This window comes from Helicoverpa zea, chromosome 27, assembly GCF_022581195.2.
Source record: "Helicoverpa zea isolate HzStark_Cry1AcR chromosome 27, ilHelZeax1.1, whole genome shotgun sequence".
Lineage (NCBI taxonomy): Eukaryota > Metazoa > Arthropoda > Insecta > Lepidoptera > Noctuidae > Helicoverpa > Helicoverpa zea.
Window position 1 is genome coordinate 7,205,538 of NC_061478.1, and position 27,840 is coordinate 7,233,377.

The 27,840-nt window shown below is 42.5% G+C and overlaps 1 protein-coding gene across 1 annotated transcript in view; it reads left to right on the plus strand.

Moving 5' to 3' along the window:
- LOC124643521 (neogenin) overlaps positions 1-23,378 on the plus strand; it is a 165,887-nt gene extending 142,509 nt beyond the window's left edge. Inside the window, exons 12-33 of the mRNA XM_047182527.1 lie at positions 159-282; positions 1,298-1,450; positions 2,279-2,491; positions 3,042-3,254; positions 3,740-3,860; positions 4,347-4,502; positions 4,843-5,027; positions 5,867-5,932; positions 9,621-9,765; positions 10,236-10,406; positions 10,803-11,145; positions 12,275-12,390; positions 12,925-13,068; positions 13,956-14,105; positions 14,667-14,749; positions 17,347-17,437; positions 17,850-17,906; positions 18,012-18,117; positions 19,049-19,245; positions 19,637-19,717; positions 20,401-20,585; positions 21,383-23,378. Of these exons, the coding sequence (XP_047038483.1) occupies positions 159-282; positions 1,298-1,450; positions 2,279-2,491; positions 3,042-3,254; positions 3,740-3,860; positions 4,347-4,502; positions 4,843-5,027; positions 5,867-5,932; positions 9,621-9,765; positions 10,236-10,406; positions 10,803-11,145; positions 12,275-12,390; positions 12,925-13,068; positions 13,956-14,105; positions 14,667-14,749; positions 17,347-17,437; positions 17,850-17,906; positions 18,012-18,117; positions 19,049-19,245; positions 19,637-19,717; positions 20,401-20,543 (3,058 nt within the window). The 3' untranslated portion in view covers positions 20,544-20,585; positions 21,383-23,378. The remainder of the gene's footprint in view (positions 1-158; positions 283-1,297; positions 1,451-2,278; positions 2,492-3,041; positions 3,255-3,739; positions 3,861-4,346; positions 4,503-4,842; positions 5,028-5,866; positions 5,933-9,620; positions 9,766-10,235; positions 10,407-10,802; positions 11,146-12,274; positions 12,391-12,924; positions 13,069-13,955; positions 14,106-14,666; positions 14,750-17,346; positions 17,438-17,849; positions 17,907-18,011; positions 18,118-19,048; positions 19,246-19,636; positions 19,718-20,400; positions 20,586-21,382) is intronic.
- Positions 23,379-27,840: the final 4,462 nt, after the last annotated feature.

A 27,840-nucleotide genomic window follows, 5' to 3' on the forward strand; every position in this document is an offset into this window, starting at 1 on the left:
CGGAAGCTAGTTTCTATATATTTTACGGCTTGTTGTTTCCTGCGTTGTGGTTTAGGGATAGTTTCTTAGTTTTAAAGATACCAATAAGTTTTATTAATAACTTTGAACTTTCGAAAATTGTTGGTTGTTGTTATTTTAATACCCATGTTGTATCTCAGAGAACGCGTGTCTCGCGGCGTCGCGGGTCGGCACGAGATGAACGTAGCGTCGCTGCAGCCCAACACCACCTACCTGTTCAGTGTACGAGCTTTTACTGACCAGCACACCTCACCGCCTAGCGACGTATGTTTACTGTTATAATATCTTTGATTCTTTAAAAGTTTGCCATTTTATACATGTTTAGTGTCGTGACTTACTAGTAATCAACTTCCAAGAAGAAAAGTTAATAGTCAAGAACTGTATTGTAATAAGTTTGACATTATTTGGTTAGCCTGAATTTGTGCAGTAGTGTACAGCAACCAACTTGTCAGTTCAAGGACGTAGCGAACTTATGATAATCTCAATATATTCATTGGTAAAGTATAGTATCACATTCTTAAAATAAACGTGAGTCTACGAAAACTGTAATATTTCCGAGTGACTAATATTACTTTTGGCGAGCTGAAGTCATTTCGGAAAAACTGCAGTTTCACATTAGAAAAGCAAACATCACTCATTTTACACTTCGAAATAATTTAGACATAAAATCTTCCCTAAATAATAGTTATTTGTTATACAAGAGTGCAAAGTTGCTTTTTAACCGCGTGCTCAATTTTGATGACCGAGCAAGCGAAGGATTCTAAAATTGAAACACGAGCGTAGCGAGTGTTTCAATAATTAGAATCCTGAGCGATAGCGAGGGAATCAAAAGAGCACAAGGTGAAAAATCTTTGCACTCGAGTGCAACACGTAACTTTTCATCCCACCTCATCGAGGAAATTACTAAATGCAAAAAAACAAAATGGCGCGCACATTATGAGTATCACATTAAAAAGAAGTGCCTATTAAAGTTCATTTATTTGATAACTCAGTTTAAAAATGAAACGAGGTTAAAAATCTATGTAAAAACAATAATAAAAATTACTTAATTAATTGAATAATTATTTTAAGCAGTATTTTATTTTAATAATTAATTGTTTTTAATATGTATTTGTTTGAAAAGTCTTATCAAGATTGTCACAAATGGAGTATTGCACACGATGTTCTAAATTCAAATCACTTTGCCGCTCTAGAGGATAAAAACGGCTTTTGCGCTCAGATATCAAAGGGTAAAACTACTCTTTCCGAGATGGTGGGATGAAAATGTTATATACCCTAGACGATCGAAGTCCGCACATCAGAAGAAGAGATCACGCACGGTCCGCCGGTGGGGCTGCGCGGCGAGGCGCTGGGCCCGCACGCGCTGCGCCTCGCGTGGGCCGCGCCGGCCGCCGCGCCCACGCCCACCAAGTACTCCATACAGTATACTGAGGTAAGAGATTGGTTTCATGACGAAAGAAGTACTGCTTGGCGCTAAAGTGCTTACTAATCTCAGTAAATACTGAAAAAAATACTTTTACTTAAAAAATTCTTCCAGTGTTAGGTAGCCCATTTATCGAGGAAGGCTATATGCCACTTTTTATCACGGGTTCGTGCAGTGAACCCGGAAAGTGAAGAGGTGAAACCGCTAGCAGAAGCTAGTCTACTATAACTGTTCTACTAGTGATAAAATATGGTAATTAAGTCTTATAAAAGAAACAGCTATACTTTATTTAGCTTTTAGCAACAACGAATATGTAGTAAAGAATATGTAAACGTAAACGTTAATATTGATACAATATATGAACAAAGATGGGCCAAGTGCGCTCCCCTGTGGAACTCCATACTTTATTGATCGGATCTTAGACAGTTATCTTTTCACACTTTATAAATAGGTTTACTTTTGTGATGCCCGTGATCAGTCTTTGAGATGTAACTTAATAAATACTTAAAACATTTCCTCAATCCCCATATGACTGTAGTTTATTTAAAAAGTAATATGATCCACATAATCGAACGCCTATGCTAAATAGCATATCGTTTCTCTACACAAATAATGATCGTATTTTAAAAGTTGGAAATGTCTGAATATGTAATCGTATATAGCTGTAATTCCTTTTTTATCCAAAACATAAAAAAAAAATCTCGTTTATATAAATTTATTTATCCTTCTTAGTTTTGGCTACTTTTATGTAGCGGAAGCAAGTAGTTGTCGTGGAATGTGTGGGTAAAGCTGCAAGATTCAGCAAACAAACTTATACATTAATATGTGCTACACCAGGTGGACAGCGGTCGCGAGCAGTTCCAATGGGTAGAAGCTGACGCCAGTGCCACCAGCATTAGCAGCACTGTGAGCGGTCTCCGTGCGGCCAGCGCGTACCTGCTGCGCGTGGCGGCGGCGGGCGGCGCGGCGGCCGAGCTGCGGCTGCGGACACCCAGCGACGCGCCCGCCGCGCCGCCCGCTAATGTCACTGTCGTCGCCACTAGTGCCACTGTGAGTATCACCAGCATCAGCAGCACCGTGAGCGGGCTCCGTGCGGCCGAGCTGCGGCTGCGGACACCCAGCGACGCGCCCGCCGCGCCGCCCGCTAATGTCACTGTCGTCGCCACTAGTGCCACTGTGAGTATCACCAGCATCAGCAGCACCGTGAGCGGGCTCCGTGCGGCCGAGCTGCGGCTGCGGACACCCAGCGACGCGCCCGCCGCGCCGCCCGCTAATGTCACTGTCGTCGCCACTAGTGCCACTGTGAGTATCACCAGCATCAGCAGCACCGTGAGCGGGCTCCGTGCGGCCGAGCTGCGGCTGCGGACACCCAGCGACGCGCCCGCCGCGCCGCCCGCTAATGTCACTGTCGTCGCCACTAGTGCCACTGTGAGTATCACCAGCATCAGCAGCACCGTGAGCGGGCTCCGTGCGGCCGAGCTGTCAAGTACAATAATTAAATGACTACATTCATTCTAAATGTTCGTAACTAAATTCCTCACACAAATAGACAACAAAAACTTTAGAGAAAGCAACCCCAACACAATATTTTTACCCACAGTCGATCCTAGTCCGCTGGGAAGCACCACCGGCACGCACACACCGCGGGCCCCTCACAGGCTACAAGGTGCGCTACCGGGCCGCTGCGCCGGAGTCGGGGCCCGCGCCGGCGCCGGGGCCCGGGGGCCCGCGGCGCAAGGCCGACTCGCTCACCACGCCGGCAGACCAGAGGCGCGCAGAGCTTAGAGGACTTGATACTGCTACTACTTATCAGGTATTTAGCACGTATATATAGGGTGACTTGTCATTAAAATATTATCTTGTGTGAAATTATAGCGTAGGTTTTTGCTACTGTTTTTGTATAGACACACATATCCAAATATGAATTTAGGGTGTCATAGGTATTTTGATTGTAACTTTCTGCGTAACAATGCTTTATATTGTTTAGATAATCTTGCAGATTTTTGTTTTCTCAATTGGGAACCAAATGTCTAAAATAACGCTGTTATCAAATCAAATGCATTGGTTACATAACTTCGCACTGTATATAATAATTTAAGAATTGATTTTTAATTCATCTACTACTGTAAGGGTTTTCGCGGGGTTCATCCGCATTCACGCCTGTTTCCCGATCAGGGTTGGTAGTGCCGTGAATGCATGGCGAGAAGTTACGCTTGCATTCTCGGCACTAATGTGGAGACGCCATAAGGGCATTTTCGTTGACTGTTATGTGTCCTAACTTATATTTTTTCCTGTCAGATCCGAGTATGTGCGATCAACGCGAACGGCTCTGGTCCGTTCAGCGAGTGGGTGTCGGCGAGCACGCAGCGCCACGAGCTCGACGAGAGCCGCGTGCCGCCGCAGCCGCCGCCCCTCACCAGTACGTACACATTATATACAGGAAAATAAAACATTGTCATTTTACTCATCATTTCAATAGACCCATTGTATGCCGGAGCGCAGATCTACACGAGACACAATTGATTTTCTATTGTTCTCTATATAAAAGAAATGTTTTTTCGTCATTTTTGCGCTCCTCTTGTAATCTAGCATGGCCAACGGAAGCGGTTAAAATATATCATAAAAGACTGATCTTTTTCGTCATTTTTGTGCTCCCCTTGCAATCTAGGATGGCTAATAAAAGCGGTCACGATTCATAATCAGTCTGTAACTCGTATCAAACTTACTTAAAATATTATACAGAGTGAAGCATGAAAAACAGAATGACGAAACACGCGAGTTTTTTACCGTTTTACAACGTGAAACTAAAATCAAAACAAATCTCAGACTAAACATGTAAGATTATGTAATTTCTAATACAGGTAAGTGTGTACGTGCATATGTTTAACAAGTTGCTTGTCCACAGCCCGCGCCGGCCGCGACTGGATCTCGGTGTGGTGGGGCGAGGAGGCGGGCGGCGTGGTGGTGCGCGGCTACGTGCTGGGCTGGGGGCTCGGCGTGCCGGACGACGCCGCGCGGGACCTGCCCGCGCATCTGCACTCGCATGTTATACGCGGACTTGGTATGTTTAACTTTTAAATTATTCAAAAAAAAAAAAGTGAAAACAAAATTTTTCGTTGATTTCGGGTAGAGCGTTATGAGTAGAATTACTATGTAAAATTTTGTTGTAGATAATATTTTCAGCCTGTATAACGTTAACGCTTCGCGAGTGGGTTGAAGAGTTGAGCCGTGGTGTTGTCTTGTGTTGTCTTTTTTGGTTATATGCTGTTTAAAATTCCAGCTGTTAATGTAAGCTGATAATATGGGTAAGACAGTTCAAGAAGTAGTTGCTTTAGGTGAAACTGCGGAATACAACTAGCATTTGATAAAACTGATGGCTAACTCCATACTATTTTCACTAGAATCGAACGCGGAATACGTGATCTCTCTCCGCGCGTCGAACTCCCGTGGCCTGGGCCCCGCCGTGTACGCCACCGTGCGGACCCGGGCCCCGGCTGATGATGACGCCGAGCCCGATGACGAGGATGATGATGATGATGATGAAGTGGACGAGCCGCCGCCGCTCATACCGCCTGTGGGGGTGAAGGTGAGTCAGTGCAGGAGTCAGGCGTGTACGCCACCGTGCGGACGCGGGCCCCGGCTGATGATGATGATGATGATGATGAAGTGGACGAGCCGCCGCCGCTCATACCGCCTGTGGGGGTGAAGGTGAGTCAGTGCAGGAGTCAGGCGTGTACGCCACCGTGCGGACGCGGGCCCCGGCTGATGATGATGATGATGATGATGAAGTGGACGAGCCGCCGCCGCTCATACCGCCTGTGGGGGTGAAGGTGAGTCAGTGCAGGAGTCAGGCGTGTACGCCACCGTGCGGACGCGGGCCCCGGCTGATGATGATGATGATGATGATGAAGTGGACGAGCCGCCGCCGCTCATACCGCCTGTGGGGGTGAAGGTGAGTCAGTGCAGGAGTCAGGCGTGTACGCCACCGTGCGGACGCGGGCCCCGGCTGATGATGATGATGATGATGATGAAGTGGACGAGCCGCCGCCGCTCATACCGCCTGTGGGGGTGAAGGTGAGTCAGTGCAGGAGTCAGGCGTGTACGCCACCGTGCGGACGCGGGCCCCGGTTGATGATGATGATGATGAAGTAGACGAGCCGGTGAAGGTAAGTCAGTGTAGGAGCTAAGAGCAGCATTTCAGGGACTGATGCCAAAATGTAATGTATAAATGTATTCGTTTTAGCCAAAATAAGTGTAGGAACTGTCTCATTAAGATAGACAATAAGCAGAAAGTATGTAATCTACTAAGAGGTCGTGGTTTTGTGATTACTTTCCAACAATCTGCGGACTTTAATATTTTTTTCTAAATATTAATCCAGCGGTTTCTCAAAGATAATTAACTATAATGATTTATTTCATTCATAGGTGATCATGCTAAGCGGAACAACAGCTGTGGTGTACTGGACGGATCCCACGCTACCTAAGGGACAGGTCAGTTGTGCACTTATATTCCATTTTAGTTATTCTTCATGACGAATATAAATAAACCGGCCAAGTGCGAGTCGGACTCGCGCACCGAGGGTTCCGTACAAATGCTGTATAGATAAAAAGTGAGTTTCGCGCCAACCGTTCAGTTTAGAACAATCATAGTTATGGTAATTTCGTGAGAGTCAAAATAGTTAATATTTTTTATTTTATAATATAACTAAAATAGTAGGCCAGTACCTTGTAAAAGTTATTTTATTGAAGTTATTTATATACAACATTTTATAGTCATCATTCAGAAATCTGATTGAAAATAACTAATTATGTCTTAAAGGTCATGGGGCATATCTGACCCGCTTTGTAAAAAGTGGCGGACATGAATCAAAGTAGTTTTAAATCGTGGAGAATGGTATGACGTTTCTTTGAATATAAATATTTTATTAAAATTCCATGAAGACGAATGTCCAGGATCGTTTGAAAAATATAAAAGACAAGCAGTTTCAGAGGATTGTACAGGTTGCAATGCTAGTTTTTATTGTTAAAGACATTTTATAAAGAAGGAAGGTGCCAATCCGGATGACCAGGATCTGATGAGGATCTGGAAACCCTGAGAAATCGAGGGCAACTCTTGAATATTTTAGAGAGTGAGTGTATTTTTGAGGGTACTGGTAAACAGTGAAGGTTTGGAGCTGATTTGATTATGGAGACTACAGAGAGTCAAGGGAACTCCTGAACGGTATGTTGCAACTACCACGTGTTTGGGCTTATTTTATTCGTATTGGCGAAGACTTTCCACAAAGATAGGTTTGACTGCCATTGTGGGATCGACAGCTAAGATCAGATATAGTTATGGGAACTCCTTTACAATTTATAACGTAACCTTGTGTTGGAGCTTATTTTATTTTAGGTGATGAGAATTCACTACTAACTTGGGTTAAAGCAGCCATTGCAGGAATGGGATCTTTTATTTTTGAGGGATTAATCACCTAAAGAGCCCCAGTTTCAGGTTTTTTTCGAAACCGCCTGACGACTTGTAGCTGTCGAATTGTAACAACGACTTGTAGAGAGTAGGATTCGGGGCTGCTGGCTTTACGTTTCTAGAGCCTTGACAAAAGTGTAATTCTGTCCCTTTCTTTGTTTTATAAAGTCGGCATTATTTTATTTTGTAGCATTTTACAAACAAATCCAACTTCAAACATATAAAAAAGCAACAGGAAAACAAAAGCAAGAAAGAAATTAAAAAGATGTTAGGTGCATCGGTCTAGAAGTCGGTGTCTAGAGGATGCATCATCAGGGCCCCGATTCTCCTAAGTTAATAATGTCAAAATCTAATAGAAATCGAATCGCAATATGATCGTAATAGCAGTTTTAACCATATCGGGCATTCTGCTACTAATAAAAGACCAATCGTACTCGATTGACATTTGATTGGTGTGCGATTGGTCTGCTATTTTGATGATTTTGGTCTATACGGTAGTTTGCTGTACAATCATTTTGCAATCGTAAATCATTTGCAGACAAAATGATTCATTATTGAATGACAGAAAAGGATAAAAACGTTTATTTCAAAGAAAAAATAGCGGAATGCCACATACGCTTCAATCGTAATCGAGTCGGGATTGGATCTCAGTCGAATCGAGTCGAACGTGAATCGAATGGCGCTTAAGTAAAATTAGGAGAATCGGGCCCCTGTTTTCTTGTTGTTTTAGAAGTTGTTTTTTTTTTTTGTAAATAGTTTTTATTTTTAACTTTTGTGAAAAGTTCTCGTCAATACGAATAATATAAGCCCAAACACGACGTGACTAAAACATACCGAGTTCTCTCGACTTTCTCACGTCTCCATCATCAGATAAGCTCTAAACCTTCACTGTTTGATAGTATCACCAGACATACATCTGAGAATCAAGTTTTAATCCTATGCATGCCTACAATTTCTGATAGTTGCCCTCGATTTCTCAGGATTTCCATCATCAGATCCTGACCTGATGACAATGGAAATAAACGGCGAGTATACTCTTTCACTACAAAGAAATGATTTCTCAAATCCGTCAAACTTGGTCGTTTAAATTCCCCATTGAAATAAGGAAAATATTTGATGTTTACACCTGATTTTCTCTAGATTCCCATGGTTCACATTTTTTTTTTTTTTTTTTTTTTTTTTTTTTTTTTTTTTTTTTTTTTATACGGTTAACCCCATGGTAAGTTATTTATTAACTTGTGTTATGGGTGCTAACACAACTGATAAACTACATATAGCTACATATATACATATTTATAAATACATATCATAACACCCAGACCACGGCCAACAAGCATGCTCATCACACAAATGTCGACCGAACCGGGAATCGAACCCGGGACCTCAGGTTCGGCGGTCCGGCATGATGACCATTGCGCCATCGAGGTCGTCACATTGATGCGACTAATGCCATAGTAAATCAGAGCCTTTATCATTGTACTGTGCTATATTTCGTTCGTATCCACCGTGGGTATGGTTTTCATACTAAGGTGCCCAATGACCTTTGAATGATTTAAAATTTTTCACAGTTTAGAGGCCATTATATTTAAGAAGTGTTTGATATGAATTTCACTTTTTATTCAAAACTTTAATATCTCTACGCGTTCATGTGAAAAAGGGTAGGTAGTAAGTTTATAATTATTAAAAAAATATTTTATATAATGTAAGCAAAAATAATATTTTAATATTTTATGTAACCTCAAATTTATCATTTTCGCAATTTTTCCTTTATCTGTACTATATAACATTGCTTCGTGCCGAATTTTAAGATTCTGAGTTCACGGGAAGTAGGTACCTTGTAGGTTTTGATTCCCTAGCGTGTAACGGAAATTCGTCTAAGGTGTCGGTAAAACTGCTGTATCTTTTGATCGCGTTAACTTAGAAGTTTGATTTTTTCATTGCTTAAAGGGACAATAGACCTAGGTATTTGGTATAAATTTCAATTTGGTACCTTTATTCGTTCGTGAGAAATAAGGTAGTAAGTTTCATTTTATTAAAATATTTTTATTAAATTATATAACAAAAAAATGAGATTTTCGCAATTTTTCCTATATTTGCATTATATAACAATGCTTCATGCCAAATTTCAAGATTCTGAGTTTACGGGAAGTACCCTTTAGGTTTTGATTCCTTTGCGAGTGTCGAGAATTTGTTGAAAATATCGACATAATCGGTTGTATCTTTTGATTGGCTTGGCTTAGAAGCTTGATATTTTCACAACCTAAAGGGACAATAGACCCGAGTATTTCATGTGAATTTCAGCTTGATACGTCCACGCGTTCTTAAGATAAAGGGTCTTGACAGACAGACAGACAGACAGACAGACAGACAGACAGACAGACAGACGGACAACAAAGTGATCCTATAAGGGTTCCGTTTTTTCCTTTCGAGGTCCGGAACCCTAAAAAGTAAATAATTTATTATCAAAAAATATTTATTTACAGTAACTATAACAAGTGACCCTAAAATAGGCCTAATGCCTATACATATTTTGGGTATCGATCTCTTTTTCACAGGCTTTTTGAATAAGATATGTACATTAAAATTGATACTATTTCAAGATTAAAACAACTATCGTTTAGCGGGGAATGTAGAATTTTCCCAAAAATATAACATGTTTTATATAATTTTGTGTAAGTCCGTATTCTTGTAATAAAGTATGTACCTGTCGGTCAGACGGCGACGGACGGGCGTCGCTACGTGGTGCGGTGGTCGAGCGCGGGCGGGCGAGCTCGCACGTTCAACGCGACCGACCTCAACTGCATGCTGGACGAGCTGCGCCCCTTCACGCAGTACGAGTTCGCTGTTAAACTTATTAAAGGTATGTGGGGTTTTAAAGAAATTACATTATCCTTATTTTGGTTGTGACATTGTTTTTGTGGTGTATTAAGTTTCAGGGTAAAAGCTCGAGTTTTTTTGAAAGAATGGCGGCCAGAATTTCAGCTGTTATTTTAAAAATATTTATTGCAATTTCGTATGAGAGATTATCACTTCTAGAGATTAACTTTCTAGTTTTCGGCCAGAGCGGTCTCACTCGCTTCCCGAGGGAACTATTCTGATTTAAATCAATACCGAGTTTCATCAAAATCAGCTCAGCAGTTTGTGCGTGAAGAAGTAACAAAAATATAGGCACATATCACAAACCTTTGCATTTATACTATTATTATTGTAATGTGATTTAGAACTAGCCAATCCCACGAGGAAAATTAAAATACGTGTATAGTACTGTAAGACCTGAATGTAATTATCATGTACTTAGTAAGAAATAAATGCTATTCCATTCTACTGTAGGCGGTCGCGAGTCAGCGTGGTCGATGCTGGTGTCGAACACGACGCTGGAGGCGGCGCCCGGCTCGCCCCCGCGCGAGCTGCGCCCCGCGCCCGCGCCGCCGCCCGCCTCGCCCGCGCGGGCCGTCGACCTCACGTGGCAGCCGCCCGCCAAGCCCAATGGACTCATTACTGGTATGTACTGGATATATCTTATACGATGCAGCAGTAATACTACGAGATTCATGTATTTTGTGATGATTGTATTGATGTTTATAGTTCTTCTTTAGATTCGATGGTTTGAATGGCGATGCAGTGTAAAAAAAAGAGTGATTTTTATGAAGCTTTCGATCGGGTTAACAATGTACTAATGTTGAATAAAAATTGTGTTTATCAGGGTTTTAATAATTTGTTGTGCTGGTTGATAGTTTTTGTTACTGATAGCGAACAAAATAGTCATTTTAATTACTTTATTATCACCGTCGTAACCTGAACGTCAGGGATACCTCTGGGTTCAATACTTGGCCCACTCTTATTTTCTATGAGGTATAAAAGCAATTGATCTGAGTGTGTTGTCCTCGCGCTCGTCAGGCTACGTGATAATGTACGCGGTGTCTCGCGGCGGCGCGGGCGGCGAGGAGTGGACGGCCGTGGCGGCGCTGGGCGAGCGGACACGCGCGAGGGTCGAGCGGCTCCGGCCCCGCACCACGTACCTGTTCAAGCTGCAGGCGCGGAACAGCAAGGGGCTCGGCCCCTTCTGTGCACCCGTCGCCTACAGCACTGCGCCCGACGCGCCCGACGGGCTCGCCAGCGCCACCTCCGCCTGGCTGTGGGCCAGCGCCGGCGGCGCCTGCGCCGTGCTGGCGCTGGCCGCCGCGCTCGCGCTCTCGCTCTGCTGCCGCCGCGCGCAGCCGCCGCTGTCGCCCGACACCAGGTACAGCACACACAGCACACACAGCCACTCCGCCTGGCTGTGGGCCAGCGCCGGCGGCGCCTGCGCCGTGCTGGCGCTGGCCGCCGCGCTCGCGCTCTCGCTCTGCTGCCGCCGCGCGCAGCCGCCGCTGTCGCCCGACACCAGGTACAGCACACACAGCACACACAGCCACTCCGCCTGGCTGTGGGCCAGCGCCGGCGGCGCCTGCGCCGTGCTGGCGCTGGCCGCCGCGCTCGCGCTCTCGCTCTGCTGCCGCCGCGCGCAGCCGCCGCTGTCGCCCGACACCAGGTACAGCACACACAGCACACACAGCCACTCCGCCTGGCTGTGGGCCAGCGCCGGCATAACATAAACACTCACACATAGTATAGACAAACACACATGCTTTGCCACACAATTACGACTTTAGTGATGCATTCGACATCGTCACGCACTAAAAGGTACTATTTAGGCACTATTTACTTAAACATAATATTATTTACTGTCAAATACCGAGTCCAAAAACTGATGCATCCTTATTTTTTACTTCTCGACTGGTTTTAACTACACATAAGTGTAATTTACTTAACATAGGTGATCTTCACACTGCCCCGCATCACGCTGCATCTTGCGTGTCGACGCACCTACGCGCGTTCCTGCGGGAGTGCAGATCTGCATCATCGTGCGGGTTTTTTGCGCACTCACGCGCGTAGGTGCGTTTAGTAGATTCACGCACGGCGGCTTCCATTTTCAAATATACACGTCACGCCCATTCAAAATCACGCGCGGCAATGCGGGATGCAGTGTGCCATACCTTGCGTCTCGCCCCGCACCTACGCGCGGGGGTGCGTGTTTCTCCGCATGTATGTGCGTGATCCGCATGAACGCGCGTGGATGCATTTTCAGTGTGTTGGACTATGCGTGTTTTCCATACAAACGGAGATATTTCCGTACAACGGAAAACAACGCATCCACGCACTACGCTGCATCATGCGGGGCAGTGTGATAATCGCCATACTGAAAGGCGTTCCACAAGGTTCTTCCCTAGGACCGACGCACTTTTCTTAAGCTTTTCTATCAACAACAATGTCTTCTTTGTTCAGCAATTATTTTTGCAGTACACATAATTATTTACTCTCTGCCCCTGCAGCACATACCAGAAGTCGTCAGCGTCAGCGGGCATCAAGCCGCCGGACCTGTGGATCCACCACGACCAGATGGAGCTGAAGCACATGGACAAGTCGCTGCACAGCTCCGCCAGTAAGAGTACGACATACTGACCACTGCTCTCTTCTCTTAGCACTGACTTCTGATGTGGGGGTGGCATGAATGTTACTACCTGTGTTGGTAGATTCTTCTATTAAATCGGGGCTTTTAGTCTAAAAATCTTTCCCTTTGAATTCAACTATTAAGTAGATTTGGTTTTGTTTGTAAAATCAATATCCGCGATGTCATAGCAGGCACTTTAGCGCCTTTGATATTACGTATTACTGTTTGGTAATCTTAAAGGTTATCTGCTGCACCTAGATGGTCAAATGTCTGGAAAATAGAAAGACTATATTTCTTCGAGTTCCAAGAGCCCCAATATATTATACATACTTTCGAAGTACTATTTGTGATGAAACCTGTACATTAATGACACCCCCATCATCTATTTTTAGTCCCTCTTTGTTCCATCAATCCTTCTTACCAGCTTAAACACATAAGGAGTGGTGAAAGGCGGGCTTTTAGGCTACCTTTTCTTCTATAATTGCCGATTCTCAGCCTACATTGTATAAATGATATACATCACGTTTCCAGTATCAGCGGGCAGCGTGGAGGGCGGCGCGCTGATGTCGTCGACGCTGACGCTGGGCCGCTCCGCGCCCGCCGAGTACGAGCCCGCGCGGCACCCGCCGCCGCCCGCCTCGCTCGACAGGCGCCACCACGTGCCTACCTATGTCGGTCAGTACATGTGTTACCACTGTCTACTGTTCTATGTTAGATTTGAAGCTAGCTGATTGTGTACCAGACACAAACTCTCAAATAAATGTCTTTTCGAAATGTTACGGAATACTAGATTTACGGTTCCAAAGTGGGTCTCATGGAAAAAACCGGTAAGAAATGTCATAAACACACTTATCAAAAAACCATTTGCCTATACATGATGAAGCTCCACTTAATGAAGTCCACTTTATACTGAATAAATTGAAGAGTCGGACTAAGGGCTTATAATATAATCCAGTCTGGTTAAAGGAGGAATTGGTGAAAGGGGTAAACATGTCTATCAGTAATGTGCAATCCATACAGTTTCTCAACTTTAGGAAAGAATGAAATAAATTACATAAATACGATGATATCAGTCAGCTAACTTTAGACCCCCTAAAGTTCATCAGTAGTGTATTATACTCGTCTAGTTGTTGTCCATGTTGCACGATAAGCTAGAAGCACATCACCTCATTATGTTCATTGTTTTAATTCCCTCATTCGTAGACCACATCTTGTTTTGTTATTATTTTTGTTGTTACGGTTTGGTAAATTACGAAGTTTTATATCTTCGTTTCGACATAATAAATGATCGGATTCTTCTAACGATTGCTCTGAATAATTTTAAAGATACAAAGCTTTATTATAATCATTTGAAGCTCTGTTTAACTAACTCTCTCTAACTCCAGTTGTTGTTTTCTTAAAGCCAGTTTTTCTACAAGTATTACTTGTTTTATTCCAATAAATAAAAACCTTGTTAAAGTAAATGGTTTTCGTTCTTTAAAGTCATTTTTTCTCTCGCAATTTCTGAGTAACTTACCAACCGTCCCCGCACCCTTATTATATTTTGGCGTATCGCGCGTTAGAGTCGCGCTCGGTGTCGGCGGCGGGCTCGGACGACACGGCCGTGCTGCGCGCGTCGCCGTGCGAGCCGTGCCGCCGCTGCGAGCGCTGCGACTGCGACGACCGACACGACCGACTCGACCGACACGACCGCCTCGACTACATGACCAAACGTGAGCGCGATGCTTGTTCTTTCATGCTTTTTTTGCTTCTCATTTCATTTTGTGTAGTGTCCCTATTTTTTTGTTTTGTGATCGACATTAGATTTTGTATGTGTATATTGTGTTGATAGTGTAACTTGATTTGTTTACAGGGAATAACGTATGTATATCTGATGTCTCTTTGATATATTTATTAAATATTGTTGCAAAAATATTGGCCATCTATGATGATAATCGTGTTTTTTGGGATTGTATGTAAACTGCATTTGTCTCTAATTTAGTTAAAGCCAAGTATGCATAGAGGTTGATTTCCATGCCTTGCGGTCTTTTGCCTCTCTAGACATTCTTAAACTCTTACTATCTCTAAACCGCTGCCTTCAACTACAATGCACGGAAATGCACCTCAATAATGTTCCCACTCGATATTATTATTACATACTATACCAAAAAATCACTTCTACCATAGGTTACCTTCTTTGCAGTCAACTGTAACACGTTATAGACTAAAAGCCGACACTAATTTAGTTAACAGCATAATTATGATGATAATGAAGTGTGTTCCTCTCCCTACAGCGATGACAGGCATGGGCGTGGGCGTGGGGTGCGCGAACACGTGCGAGCGCCGCCCGCACGCGCGCATGCCGCATCCCGACCAGGTACGAGTACGTACTCACATTACTAACATTACTAATACCATAGCTTCTAATCAGGTTGAAGAAAACCACTGTTCTAACGTCAAATACCACTAGTGGTTTCATAGTCAAAAATAGATCACATAGTAAACTCTATTCGAACGTGAAGCTAACAATACTAAATTAGTATGACTCACCTTTCTTCTTCTTAGTCCACGTTTTCCCTAATAATGGCATCCACGATCCATCCAGATTCAGAGTGCACCACACTCTTTATCCCCTCACTCTCATAGTCCGATGAGACGACAATACTATATAGTCGATCTCACCCAATAATTGATGACATTACAAAGTTATTTCGGACCACTTGGTTAATGACTGTTTTATTCTTCATAATACTTTGTGCGTTATAAAGGTTCCTAATTTTCAGAAAATTATTAGATTATCCACACGCCTCTAGTGGCGACATTTAGAAGCTGTCTAAGAACGACATTGACAGTCTTTTCTATACTATTTATGTCACGATAAAAATTGACACAATTTTCTTTTTAATTTTTTCGTGAGGTATTTTGACACAAATTGTATGTTTTTCTAACAATTTTGACACTAGAGACGCTAGTTAGAATCCTTTGATTATATATATGTCTAGATGTAGCGTCGAGTGCGCGCAAGCGTGGAAAAAAATGTCGATGTACTGTTCATCGACAGGAGCTTTCCCGTCAATCAGAACAGATCGTGCCGCTTAACTGTCAAAACGTATAACGCGCGCTAACTAAAATACAAATAACAGAGATAAAATGACGACATGTGCAATTAAAGTCTGCCGGAATTATAAAGGAAGGCTAAAAAGTGCCAATAACATCACCTATCATCGGTGACTGACCCAGAAAATAAATATTTGTTTTTTTTGTAATTATGTTTACTAAATCACGCCATATTGTATCAGTGTTGCCAGTTTCTGTTTTTCATTTTCCCAACTTCACGTGTTTATCCTTACTAATATTATAAATCGGAAAGTGAGTTTGTTTGTTTGTTTGTTTGTTTGTTCCGCTTTCACGCCGTAACTACTGAACCGATTGCTTTGAAATTTTGCAGACGTAAAGTTAGAAGTCCGGATTAAATAATAGGGTACTTTTTATCCCGAAAAAAATAGATATTCCCGAGGGAAAACAAAAATATTGTTTGCTTGATGGATGGATTGTAGATGGCGCTGTGTGTCGTTTAAAACAAGGTAATATATTGCAAACGAATATAAACATGTAAATTTAGAAGCTAAATGATACGATAATGAATCCCCGAAAATGAGGAATTCCCGAGGGATGATGTACAATTTGTTTAATCGTCTAAACTGTTTTTTTTTACATCTACTTATATATTGCAAACGAATATGAACATATAAATTTAGAAGCTAAATGATACGATAATGAATCCTCGAAAATGAGGAATTCCCGAGGGATGACGTACGATTTGTTTTATCGTCTTAACTGTTTTTTTTACATCTACTTATCCTGAATTAACTATAATTCAACGAATTACTAATTGGTATAAGTATTAGTTAAGTTATTTCGTTCTTGAGGTATGCGATAGATGGCGCTGGGTGTTTTTAAAACGTGGTAACGATGTGTTTTTAAAATACATAAGAAGTGGAATGATAGCTTTTTAAAACGTGGTGACGTTGTTTTTTTTAAGATACGTAAGAAGTGCAATGATATCTCGCGCTTTAACCTGTAGCTCATTGTTCAATCGCGAGCTTCCCGATAGCTCGATAGATGGCGTTGTGCTTTTCTGTATCGTGGTGTTAAGGTTCGCCGCGAATTAGTCTGTTTTGAAATCAGTGGGGCCCAGTAGCGCCAGGGCCAGCCGCGGCTGCGGGTTGTTCGAAAGAGGTACCGCGGCCCTGGTATATAAAAGGCCTAGGACGGAACACGACGATTTTAGTCAGTAAGAGTCTGACACTCCCTCACCGCTGCTAACCCACAGCGGGAGGGGTGAACCAAATTCCACGCGGGCGAAGCCGCGGGCGGAAAGCTAGTGTATGTATAAAGGATATTTTTTAAGCATTGCGCAAGAAAATAACATTTTCTGATTCTCCAAAATATTATCTACTATTATTTGATTAGTAAATTATGGTTATCAACGTAACATTTTTTTTTAAGAATTCCAAGTAATCCTATTGTTAGGAGTCAGTGGATAGACCGCATTAAAAAAAGCCGTGGAGATGGGATGTGGACACCAACAAAAAATACCGTAGTGTGTTCCGATCACTTCCGCAGCAAGGACATGAGTACTGTCGACAAGATAGGGCGCCGAAGACTTACAAAAGGAGCAGTGCCAAGCAAGGTTCAATTTTCTATAAAGTTATAGTTAAACCGAATAACACTATGTATACAAACTTATTTAATTAGTCTATTTTTTTTTTCATTATTTATGGGAGAATCGTAGAAGCTGGTATCATTATTTACGTCAACGCGCAGTGTAAAATGACACCTACACGCACACATGCATAACAATTTTGTCTCTGCTTCTTTGTTGGGATTGTATGGTGACACTCCATCTAGACATATATACAATCAAAGTTAGAATCTTTGCATCGCCAATAATTATATAACATGTATATGCAGAGTACGCCACTGCTCGCGAACGTGGGTCCGCTGGGGTCGCCGCAGTCGTCGCTCGCGTCACTGCAGCCGCTACACCCGCCGCCCGCGCCATGTGAGTGTGACAGCACCTTTATGTAAAACTAGATTCTACTGGACTTCTATTTCAGTCGTGTGCAGTGCGTGGAAACTACCATACAAAATACATAACTGACATGGACCATAAATTCATGCAGCAGCTTTTATGTGAAACAGGAACGACATCCATGCATTGCATAATAACTTTCGTGTGTAATTTATTAGAAGCGTTGATATTTTGTTTAAAACTTTATGTTATACTGTATATGAGCAACTAATGTGTGAATAGTGTTATGAGTCTATGCAATTCAAAACGCGCGCTTTGTGTTATAAGTTGTAATAAGCCTTGATCCAATCAATGTACACGAAGTCGTGTTGACGTGTTTTTTACAAGATTATGTTGTTATGTGTCCATTTGTTAATGCTAACATGAAGGTATATCCCTCTAGGCGGTTCGGGCACGTGTCCACTGGGCGCGGCGTGCTCGGCGCCGGGCGCGGGTGTGGGTACCGGCGACATCTACGCCTCGGCCGCGCGCGAGCGAGGGCACTATGTGGCGTATGAGCCGCTCGGACACTACACGCAGTGAGTATACACTACGTCTCCTCTAGGCGGCTCGGCGCCGGGCGCGGGTGTGGGTACCGGCGACATCTACGCCTCGGCCGCGCGCGAGCGAGGGCACTATGTGGCGTATGAGCCGCTCGGACACTACACGCAGTGAGTATACACTACGTCTCCTCTAGGCGGCTCGGCGCCGGGCGCGGGTGTGGGTACCGGCGACATCTACGCCTCGGCCGCGCGCGAGCGAGGGCACTATGTGGCGTATGAGCCGCTCGGACACTACACGCAGTGAGTATACACTACGTCTCCTCTAGGCGGCTCGGCGCCGGGCGCGGGTGTGGGTACCGGCGACATCTACGCCTCGGCCGCGCGCGAGCGAGGGCACTATGTGGCGTATGAGCCGCTCGGACACTACACGCAGTGAGTATACACTACGTCTCCTCTAGGCGGCTCGGCGCCGGGCGCGGGTGTGGGTACCGGCGACATCTACGCCTCGGCCGCGCGCGAGCGAGGGCACTATGTGGCGTATGAGCCGCTCGGACACTACACGCAGTGAGTATACACTACGTCTCCTCTAGGCGGCTCGGCGCCGGGCGCGGGTGTGGGTACCGGCGACATCTACGCCTCGGCCGCGCGCGAGCGAGGGCACTATGTGGCGTATGAGCCGCTCGGACACTACACGCAGTGAGTATACACTACGTCTCCTCTAGGCGGCTCGGCGCCGGGCGCGGGTGTGGGTACCGGCGACATCTACGCCTCGGCCGCGCGCGAGCGAGGGCACTATGTGGCGTATGAGCCGCTCGGACACTACACGCAGTGAGTATACACTACGTCTCCTCTAGGCGGCTCGGCGCCGGGCGCGGGTGTGGGTACCGGCGACATCTACGCCTCGGCCGCGCGCGAGCGAGGGCACTATGTGGCGTATGAGCCGCTCGGACACTACACGCAGTGAGTATACACTACGTCTCCTCTAGGCGGCTCCTATGTACCTAATGACAGTAACCAGACCAATAGCTACTTTCCGTTTCTACGCAGCTGCGAGATGTTCAAAACGTACGCGAACTTATAACATATTTTCTTCCCGCAGTCGAGACTCGCTAAGCAGCGAGGCGGGCGGCGGCGCGGTGAGCGCGGGCGGGTCGCTGCAGAGGCGACACGGGGGCCCGCACGGGCCCGCACTCGGGGGCCCGCACGGGGCCCCGGGGCCGCACGGCGCGCTGCACAGCTTCGCGCTGTCGGACAACGCGTCGGACCACTCCACGCCCACGCACTCGCACTCACGAGGTCAGGACCTATGTATGTACTGCGCTACTCATACCATAGATGTTACCTGATATACTGAAATATACTATACCATAGTACACTAAATAATATGGGGCATATGTAGATGTAAAGTCACTCTAATTTTATGACGGAAATAAATATGTTTTTTACTTTAGTCAATTGAATTTGTAAGTTCATGTGTATTCATTTTAATAAGTTCTTCGATTTGTGCAATTGGCTTTTAAAGCCGTGTAAGAATAAATAAATACATTTTAGGGGACTACTATTCATTCATTAAAAAAATCGTGTTTGTTTATTTAAAAAAACATGATTTTTTGACCAAATATTTTGTTATACTTGATTCAAATGTATATAAAGGCTAACTATAACCGACATGTGTATGTGTGTGCAGCTGGCAGCGTCCGCGACACGTCGCCGTACAAGAAGAGCGCCAGCTCCTCGCCCGGGCACATCCCCAACCGGCTGCAGCTCGGTCAGTATCATCCGCCTAGACTTTTCTCAAGTAGGTTGGAGGCGCCACCCAGTGTAACTGGATGCAGCTGAGTACCAGTGTGCCACAAGGAGCGACTGCCTATCTGACCTGCTCAACCCAGTTACCGGTACAATTCGATACCCCTTGTCAAGACTTTGGTTGTCAGACTTTCTGGCTACTGAATACTCATAATGACGGTCAAAATATACAAAAAACAGCCGGGGCGAACCAATTTATCGTCCTTTCTCGAACACGGAAGAACTCGTCAAGACAAAATGGTCATCCATTAACGAAGTCCCGTCAAGTATTGCTTAATTTTATAATTGACTAGCTTCTGCCAGCGGTTTCACCCGCATCCCGTGGGAGCTACTTCCCGTACCGGGATAAAAAGTAGTCTATAGCCTTCCTCGATAAATGGGCTAACTAACACTGAAAGAAATTTTCAAATCGGACCAGTAGTTCCTGAGATTAGCGCGTTCAAACAAACAAACTCTTCAGCTTTATAATATTATAGTATAGATAGCTCCGAGTGGTACTAACTTAGCCACAAGGTCTTCATCATCACTCATCACATCATCACTGTTCTCAGGATGATTTCTTTGTCTACACATCATAGAGCCATCTTCAGCAGAAATTAATGTATATCATATCATAGGTAAGTAATGCATATCGTAACATCCCAGGTGGTGCAGTAGGCCACTGCCCGTCAGAGCTGGAGCCGCTGACCCCCTCCCGCTCGACGGAGCGGCTGCACCGCGAGATGCAGAACCTGGAGGGGCTGATGAAGGACCTGTCCGCCATCACGCAGCAGCAGTTCCACTGCTAGCGCCGCCACTCCGCCTGCACGTGCAGACACGAAACCGAACAGGTCTTATTATCTTTCCCTCTAGACTAGACCATTTATAATTTCATACCATCATCTTCATCTTCCGAGTCTTTTTCCCAACTATGTTGGGGTCGGCTTCCAGTCTAACCGGCTGCAGCTGTGTACCAGTGCTTTACAAGGAGCGACTGCCCTATCTAACCCCCTCAACCCAGTTAGCCGGGCAACCCAATACCCCTTGGTTAGACTGGTGTCAGACTTACTGGCTTCTCACTACCCGTAACAACTGCCAAGGATGTCAATATTTCATACCATACACTGTAGTCTGTTTTTTAATCTCGTAGACTAAATTGACACTTGCAAAATGTCAAACTTACAAATAATGTTGCTAGCTCTTTGGTGCAGTGTTGTACTTACGATACCGGTTTGTTGAATCGTAACTTTTTATCTATAATAGACGAATTTAATATTCATTCAAAGTTTTATATTTACAATTTACGTACGTACATATAGCTGCACGACGTGCTACAAACTGCCAGGGATATCTGACCACGCAACGCCATGCGTAATCATCAAGAATAAGCCCATTATTTCAGGATGACTTATTGTAAAAAAACGATACTTGATTTTATTAACGCTAAGTTTCGGTCGTGCCAGACCACTATTTAAGAATTTGCAATAAACTGACAATACTCGTAATGTCAGTTTAGTCTACGAGATTAAAACACAGACTATAGCCGTCGAACATAATGCTGAACTGAATCTATTTAGCGCAACCTTTTGTTATTGCTATATGTATGTTTGTCTTGTGTTATATATATAAATATTTTTTCTTTTTTCAGGTGATGTGTCAGGCGTCACCGCCGATATGTACTTGTCGGTACTGACTGACCGACCGCGTGCAGCGGCAGTTACCGCCGTACCTCTGCACTTGTAGATACTGACTGCTACCATTAGACATGGATACAACGTGGTATGTCGCCAGGATTCAGTGAACCCTCTGGGTCCATGCAAAGCTTTGTGGGAGCTAGGAAGAGAAAAGTCAAAGTCAAAAACTTATTTCAAATAAGCCTATAAAAGCTCTTTCGAAACGTCAAACTAGTTGCAAACTAGAAAGATGCGTTAAAGCATCGATAGACGGAGTGACCATCGAGCAAAGATCGTTTTGCTACCAACTATAGGGCATACATTCATAGCGAGTGACTGTTTGACTACTACAACATTATTGAAGATTTATAAATAAAAGCGTATTGAGCAGGGGTGTCACAAAGCAGTCATAGGTATATCGATAATCAGGCGTTAAGTCGGTCAGTCAATGAGTACAAGTGACAACACTAGCAGTACTTACGAGATAAAATTGTGGATGTTGACGCGCTGTTCGTGTATTAAATTTTACCGTTTGTGAGAAATGTGAACTATTGTAACAGAATCGATGTTCTGTCGGACGGAAGATAATCAAAGACTATATGAATAAAGTAAGAAGTGACGTAATAACTAGTAACGTTGTAACACCAAGGTTTTTTTTTACTGAAACTGTAGAACATACAACGCCACGAAGTTTTCGATGTTTATTTATTCGTAAACATGAATTTTATAGTTTTTTTTTATACTTATAGACAAATGTGACATTTTAGCAGCTTTATTATTTTAGATGATTTTTATACAATTGTAGAGGGCGCCACTATACTAAACACACAAAATTACTTTAACTAAAGTAATTAATTATATATTTTATGAATTAGGCAATTTGTGTGAGTAGTGCGTCCCCGCGGGTGCCATCTCTCGATACTTAATATTAATTTATATTGATAAGTTAATTAACTACAAATATATTTAAAATTAATGATTTCTACACTTTTGTGTCATCACTGCCTTTTCTTATTATATTTGTTTTATTTAGTTTTCTTGCAATATATACTAAACAAAAAGAGATGTACCAAATTTCGATAAAGTGACTGTCGATAAGTTTAATCGATATCGATATATGTGTGTTGTCGGGAAACTAAATAAATCGTAATTATATGTACATTGTGATCTTATATTTAGTTAATATTGTGTATATACGTAGTTTAGTTATCCGTATACCCTAGAATAAGTTTAGTTTTCTAATTGTTTGACTGATATTATTGCTAAAGGCCGTCGCACACTGCAGCGTAACATCGCCTTATATCCTGTTACTGAACGAAAAACTTTTGAAATATTATTCTTATACATTGCCGGAAGACGCTGGATGCAGGTGGCCTCCAACAGATATCTGTGGAGATCTAAGGGGGAGGCCTATGTTCAGCAGTGGACGTCCGCCGGCTGAGATGATGATGATTGGGAGTTGATTAAAATATTTAAAAAATATTATGTAGGTGCTGAAAAAGTGCTACTTTCGTGTTTTTATAAGTAAATGAACTTAATATCATTCCAATATTTTTATACAAAATGTGACGAATTAAATATCATAAAACAATGCTACACTGCAGTGCGCGCAAAATGGAACAAAACAACTAAAGGTGGTTACACACTTTTTTTCACATAAATCAAGTGTGTAACCAGCCTAACGCTCAACAGTAATAGTGTAGCCTCGGCCTACTCCGCTCAACCGGTTACATAGTTAACTTTAACTACATAGTTATAAAGCTCGTGTATATGTTTATGTAAAGAACTAGTCACGTAAATATATACTTAAGTACTGTAAGTAGATAGGCGGGTACGTACCATACTGTGACGTCATCAATACTAATGTCACACGAAATACACTCGGTTGCAAACATATCGGGCCAGTTGCAAAACTACGATATTAAATAAACATGTGAATAAGTACTTTCTTTATAAATAAATGAATCTAAATATCGTTCAGTCTTTGAATTTCTATTTAATATAAAAAGTGTTGTAGTTTTATAACTGAGCCGATTGGTGCAAAAATCTTCTAAGGTTTTTGTAAAAATAATGTTAAAGATGTTAGTCCGACTTATTTATATAAATATCGGAACTGTTCTTGTGTAAAAACCTTTAGTTTTCGATTCAATGTCTCTGAATATACGTACTTTTAAATTCTACTTAGTTCAAAGTAGTGACATTATAAGTGCATGGTAAAAAGCGAGTGCGTTAGTATCGATGACGTCACAGCACTCGACACGTACTATAAAACAATGTTTTCCCATAATTGAATGTAGATGACATTTATATACATTTACTAAACGCGACTCTTCCTACTTTAAGTAAATTATTGTAAAAACATCTTTTGATACTAGTAAGTATATTTGTAAATTTGCAATTTCCTACACAACACGTATTTTGAATAATATTAGGGTGTCGACACACTGGTGCGGCTGACGCAGTGGTCGCAGTGTGTCGATGCCCTAGCACTCACGTTAGCATCGTCAAGTTGAAGTTAAGTGGCTGCAGACCTGTGGAGTAACTGCCTTAAATACACTATAGGTATGTTTTCATACGTTATCTGTTTGTGCCATATTTTGTTGATTGACAGCGGATTTCTATAACTGATCTATCCATTTTTTGCGGTTACAGATTTAAATTAACATTCTAATGCAAAATTTCAAACTCTAGTCGCAAATCAACTTTAGGGGTCCGTTCAGATAGACCGGGTCTGAGAGCATCGGCGCGCATTTTTCTTTTCACACAGACCGGAGCCGATCGGCTGCGCGAGCATTAAAGAGCATGAAAACGGAGCCACGTCAAGAAAAAATACACGATCGGAGCCGGTCGGCTCCTCTTATTATTTCACACCGAGCGCATTCGAGCATTCTCAATGACAAAAGCAGTGCGCATGCAAAAATAAGCCTTACTTCAAATACTAAGTACTCAATTTTCAACGTGTTAAGAATTTGCTCTGCTCTCCGACCCGGTCTATCTGAACGGACCCTAGATATGTTATAGAAATGCAGCGTTACACATCGATAATTTCATTCTAAAATAATAATTTCGAAAAATTATGTGCATAAATCGCTGAAGGTGCCGTTAATTTTGCATACTACTGTAAAAACCTAATATTTTATCTAGAGATTGTACATACAGTGTTCCAGTTTTCCACAGATCTGTCGTCACAACGATACATTTTTGTAAAAATTTTGTAATTTGAGTGGTCGGAGTTAACTTGCATTCTCTTATATACCTGTCTGTACATAGCGCTGTAAGTATGTACTCATGTCACGCGCGCGCCTGAACATACACAGATATATAGTTTGTGCGATAATTATCTCTATTTGTTGAAGCAATAGAGTGTATATTAGTATGGCCACTGTAAGGAATTGCACTCGAATTGATTATGTATATCGAATTGTTATATTGACAGCGAGAAGAAATATTGTTTATTTAGTAAAATAACTCGTTCTTCGCTGTCAATGTGATTGTACCGTACTGAACTTCCTCAATAGTATATGATGTTATTTTGAACAATAAAGACTTCCGAAAATATTATAATTTGAATGCGATATATTGGAACCAATATTGACCAATTTGACCTCTTTGACCACTTATCATTGTTTCACATGAATTTTACATGATTTGGTATTTTCAATATATCAATGATATTTATAAAAATATATTTAACATGTATGTCCAAGTGGAAATAAAATGAATCGTTGATTTTGAAATATTAATGAAAAGTAGTGTCATGTTCAATGTTGGCGCCAACGTTTGCCTGTCCAGTGCTATATTATAATGAATTGTATTAAGTGTAACTAATTAGACTGATTATTGATTTCTACTTTATTTTAGGTATGTATTCGTTCCACGCGGCTACTACAGGCTCTTGACGTGTCTACTATGATTGTATTATGTATTCTCTTAAGATACAAATGAGTTTGCTAATAAGAGACAAAAAGATGATTTAAAGAGTCAAGCGACCATAAAAACTGAACATTATTGCTAAAAATTAGTATGATGCAAGTGTGTCAGTCTGCTATTTCTAAGCGTCGTGTCGGGTGTGAAGGCGCGCGCACTCTGTACAATCACAATATACTTGTATTATTTATTGAGAGTACTCGTTTTATTTGTACCCCCAGTTATTTTTACTCCTTTAAGAAATATGATTGTAGAAAGAAAAGTGGATACATGGATCAGCTGGCTAATCTGAACAATGTAATGAAATCTAATCTATACGAAGCTAAATAGTCTGTTTGCTTGAACGCGCTAATCTCAGGACCTACAGAAACGATTTGAAAAAATATTTCATTTTAACAATGGAATAACTGGTTAAATTGTCACTTCCTAAATCACTGAAAGATAAAAATCAAATAAAATCTGAGAGTAACAGATGTCTTGCTGTAAATGAAATGGTTCTTCGTTATTCATAAGCTGCGGTCTACAAAATATGACTATTATACGAGAGCCCCCCATGCACCGCAATGAAGGCATAGAGATGCATCGAAATATATAATGCGCCGTTAATGTAAGTAACGTATTGTAAAGTTGCGGCAGATCCGTGATACAAGCCAGACTCACTGGATAAGCTCACAAGTGTTACTGCTAAATACATTATGGGTTCGAGCCCCTAACGGAAGGGCAGTGTTTTTTTGTATTATTTCAAAGCAGCAGTTCAAATTTGCACTAAGTCATGACTCAAGCACAAATATGAGCAATGATGAAAGACAACATTATCGTTATGTATGTCTTCAGCAAGCGTAGGCGTAGTTGTGTGAATCGAAGCTTTTGCACAGTAGCAGGCCAGTAGGTACTAAAGACTGAAAGCTTCCACTTGTTAAATTATATTTTGATAAAATATAGTTTTATAAAAATGACTTACCTACTCAAAAATCTTGCAAAAATACAAGTATGTCACCGCATACCACACATCGATTATTGACATGTCGAATCAAATAAAACATGTTACATTCACAGGTCCTTTGTGCTTAAGTTTCGTTTATTCCCATGCTAATCAAGAAGACGGTAGGACACAATTGAATATACATACATAGATATACAATATACCTACACTAGCGCAACATCTGAGTGTTATGTTCAGCGGGCGCGGCGTGGGCGCGTCACGTCACAGATACTTTGATTAAGTTTTTAATTTCCTTTGTAAGCACTCGTACAGCGGTGCTCAGCGGTGCTCAGCGGTGCTCGGTGGCCGGCGGTGGGATTAATCAGCGATGTCCGAGCACTCGAGCGCAGCCGCGCGGCGGCGCGTGTCGTGTTGTAGTCACATGCACTCGTTATCTCTGCTTATGAATATTTTTTTGACAAAATATCAGCTGTTTACAATATGAGCTTGAATGATAATTCTGTAGCTATCAACGCTACATATGTCCTTCTCTTCAGGAAATAACTTCTCAGTCTGTTTATTTGATTACCTAAATAAAATAAAACTACAACATAACCCGTCTTAGCATTTGGGTACCTAATTATAGCAAAAATCATTGCTCATGAAAATAGCGCTTGTGCTAAAAAGGGAGGTTTAGATATGCTCAGACAATCTCAAATATCGGAAAAGAATCTCAATCGATCAAAACTAAGAACTCATATAAATCAATCATATTTACCTACCCGTGTTGAGCACAGTTTTGTTTCTTCAGTTCATATTTTCATAAATGTGGTTTAAACATTTCCAGAACTCCTTTCGATGTATTCTATCAACTCATCATCCCCCAGCCTTTTCCCATCTATGTTGGGGTCGGCTTCCAGTCTAACCGGATTCAGCTGTGTACAAGCGCTTTACAAGGAGCGACTGCGTATCTGACCCCCTCAACCCAGTTACCCGAGCAACCCAGTACCCCTTGGTTAGACTGGTGTAAGACTTACTGGCTTCTGACTACCCGATGACTACTAAAAAGATGTTCAATGTCAGCCGGGACCTACAGTTTAACGTGCCATCCGAAACACAGTTATTGGCGTGCTCCAAGAAAGTACATACAAACTTAGAAAAGTTGCATTGGTACTTGCCTGACCTGAAATCGAACCCACGCCCTCATATTTGAGAGGTTGGTTGTTTACCCACTGGGCTATCACGACATAAATTCTGTCAAGTACTTACAATAAACGCTATTGTCAATATACCTCTACATTGCCAACTAAGTTTAGCCGAAACCTGCAAGTACCTCGCTAGTCGCTAACTAGCTACATTTGTAAATTTACTACGATTGCACCGGAGCTCATTGCTGACAGGTGCATACTTCCTCACTACAGCGTGAGTTCGAGCTACTCATTAAAACTGATTCATTAATAGTAATACTAACCGAGAGAGCACACACGAGCCTCGGTGACTGCTCACGATGTTGAGAGTTCCGTGACTGCTGACATAAGCCTGAAGATTGCTTTCGCTAATGTCAGGACTGATTTGAAACTTCGG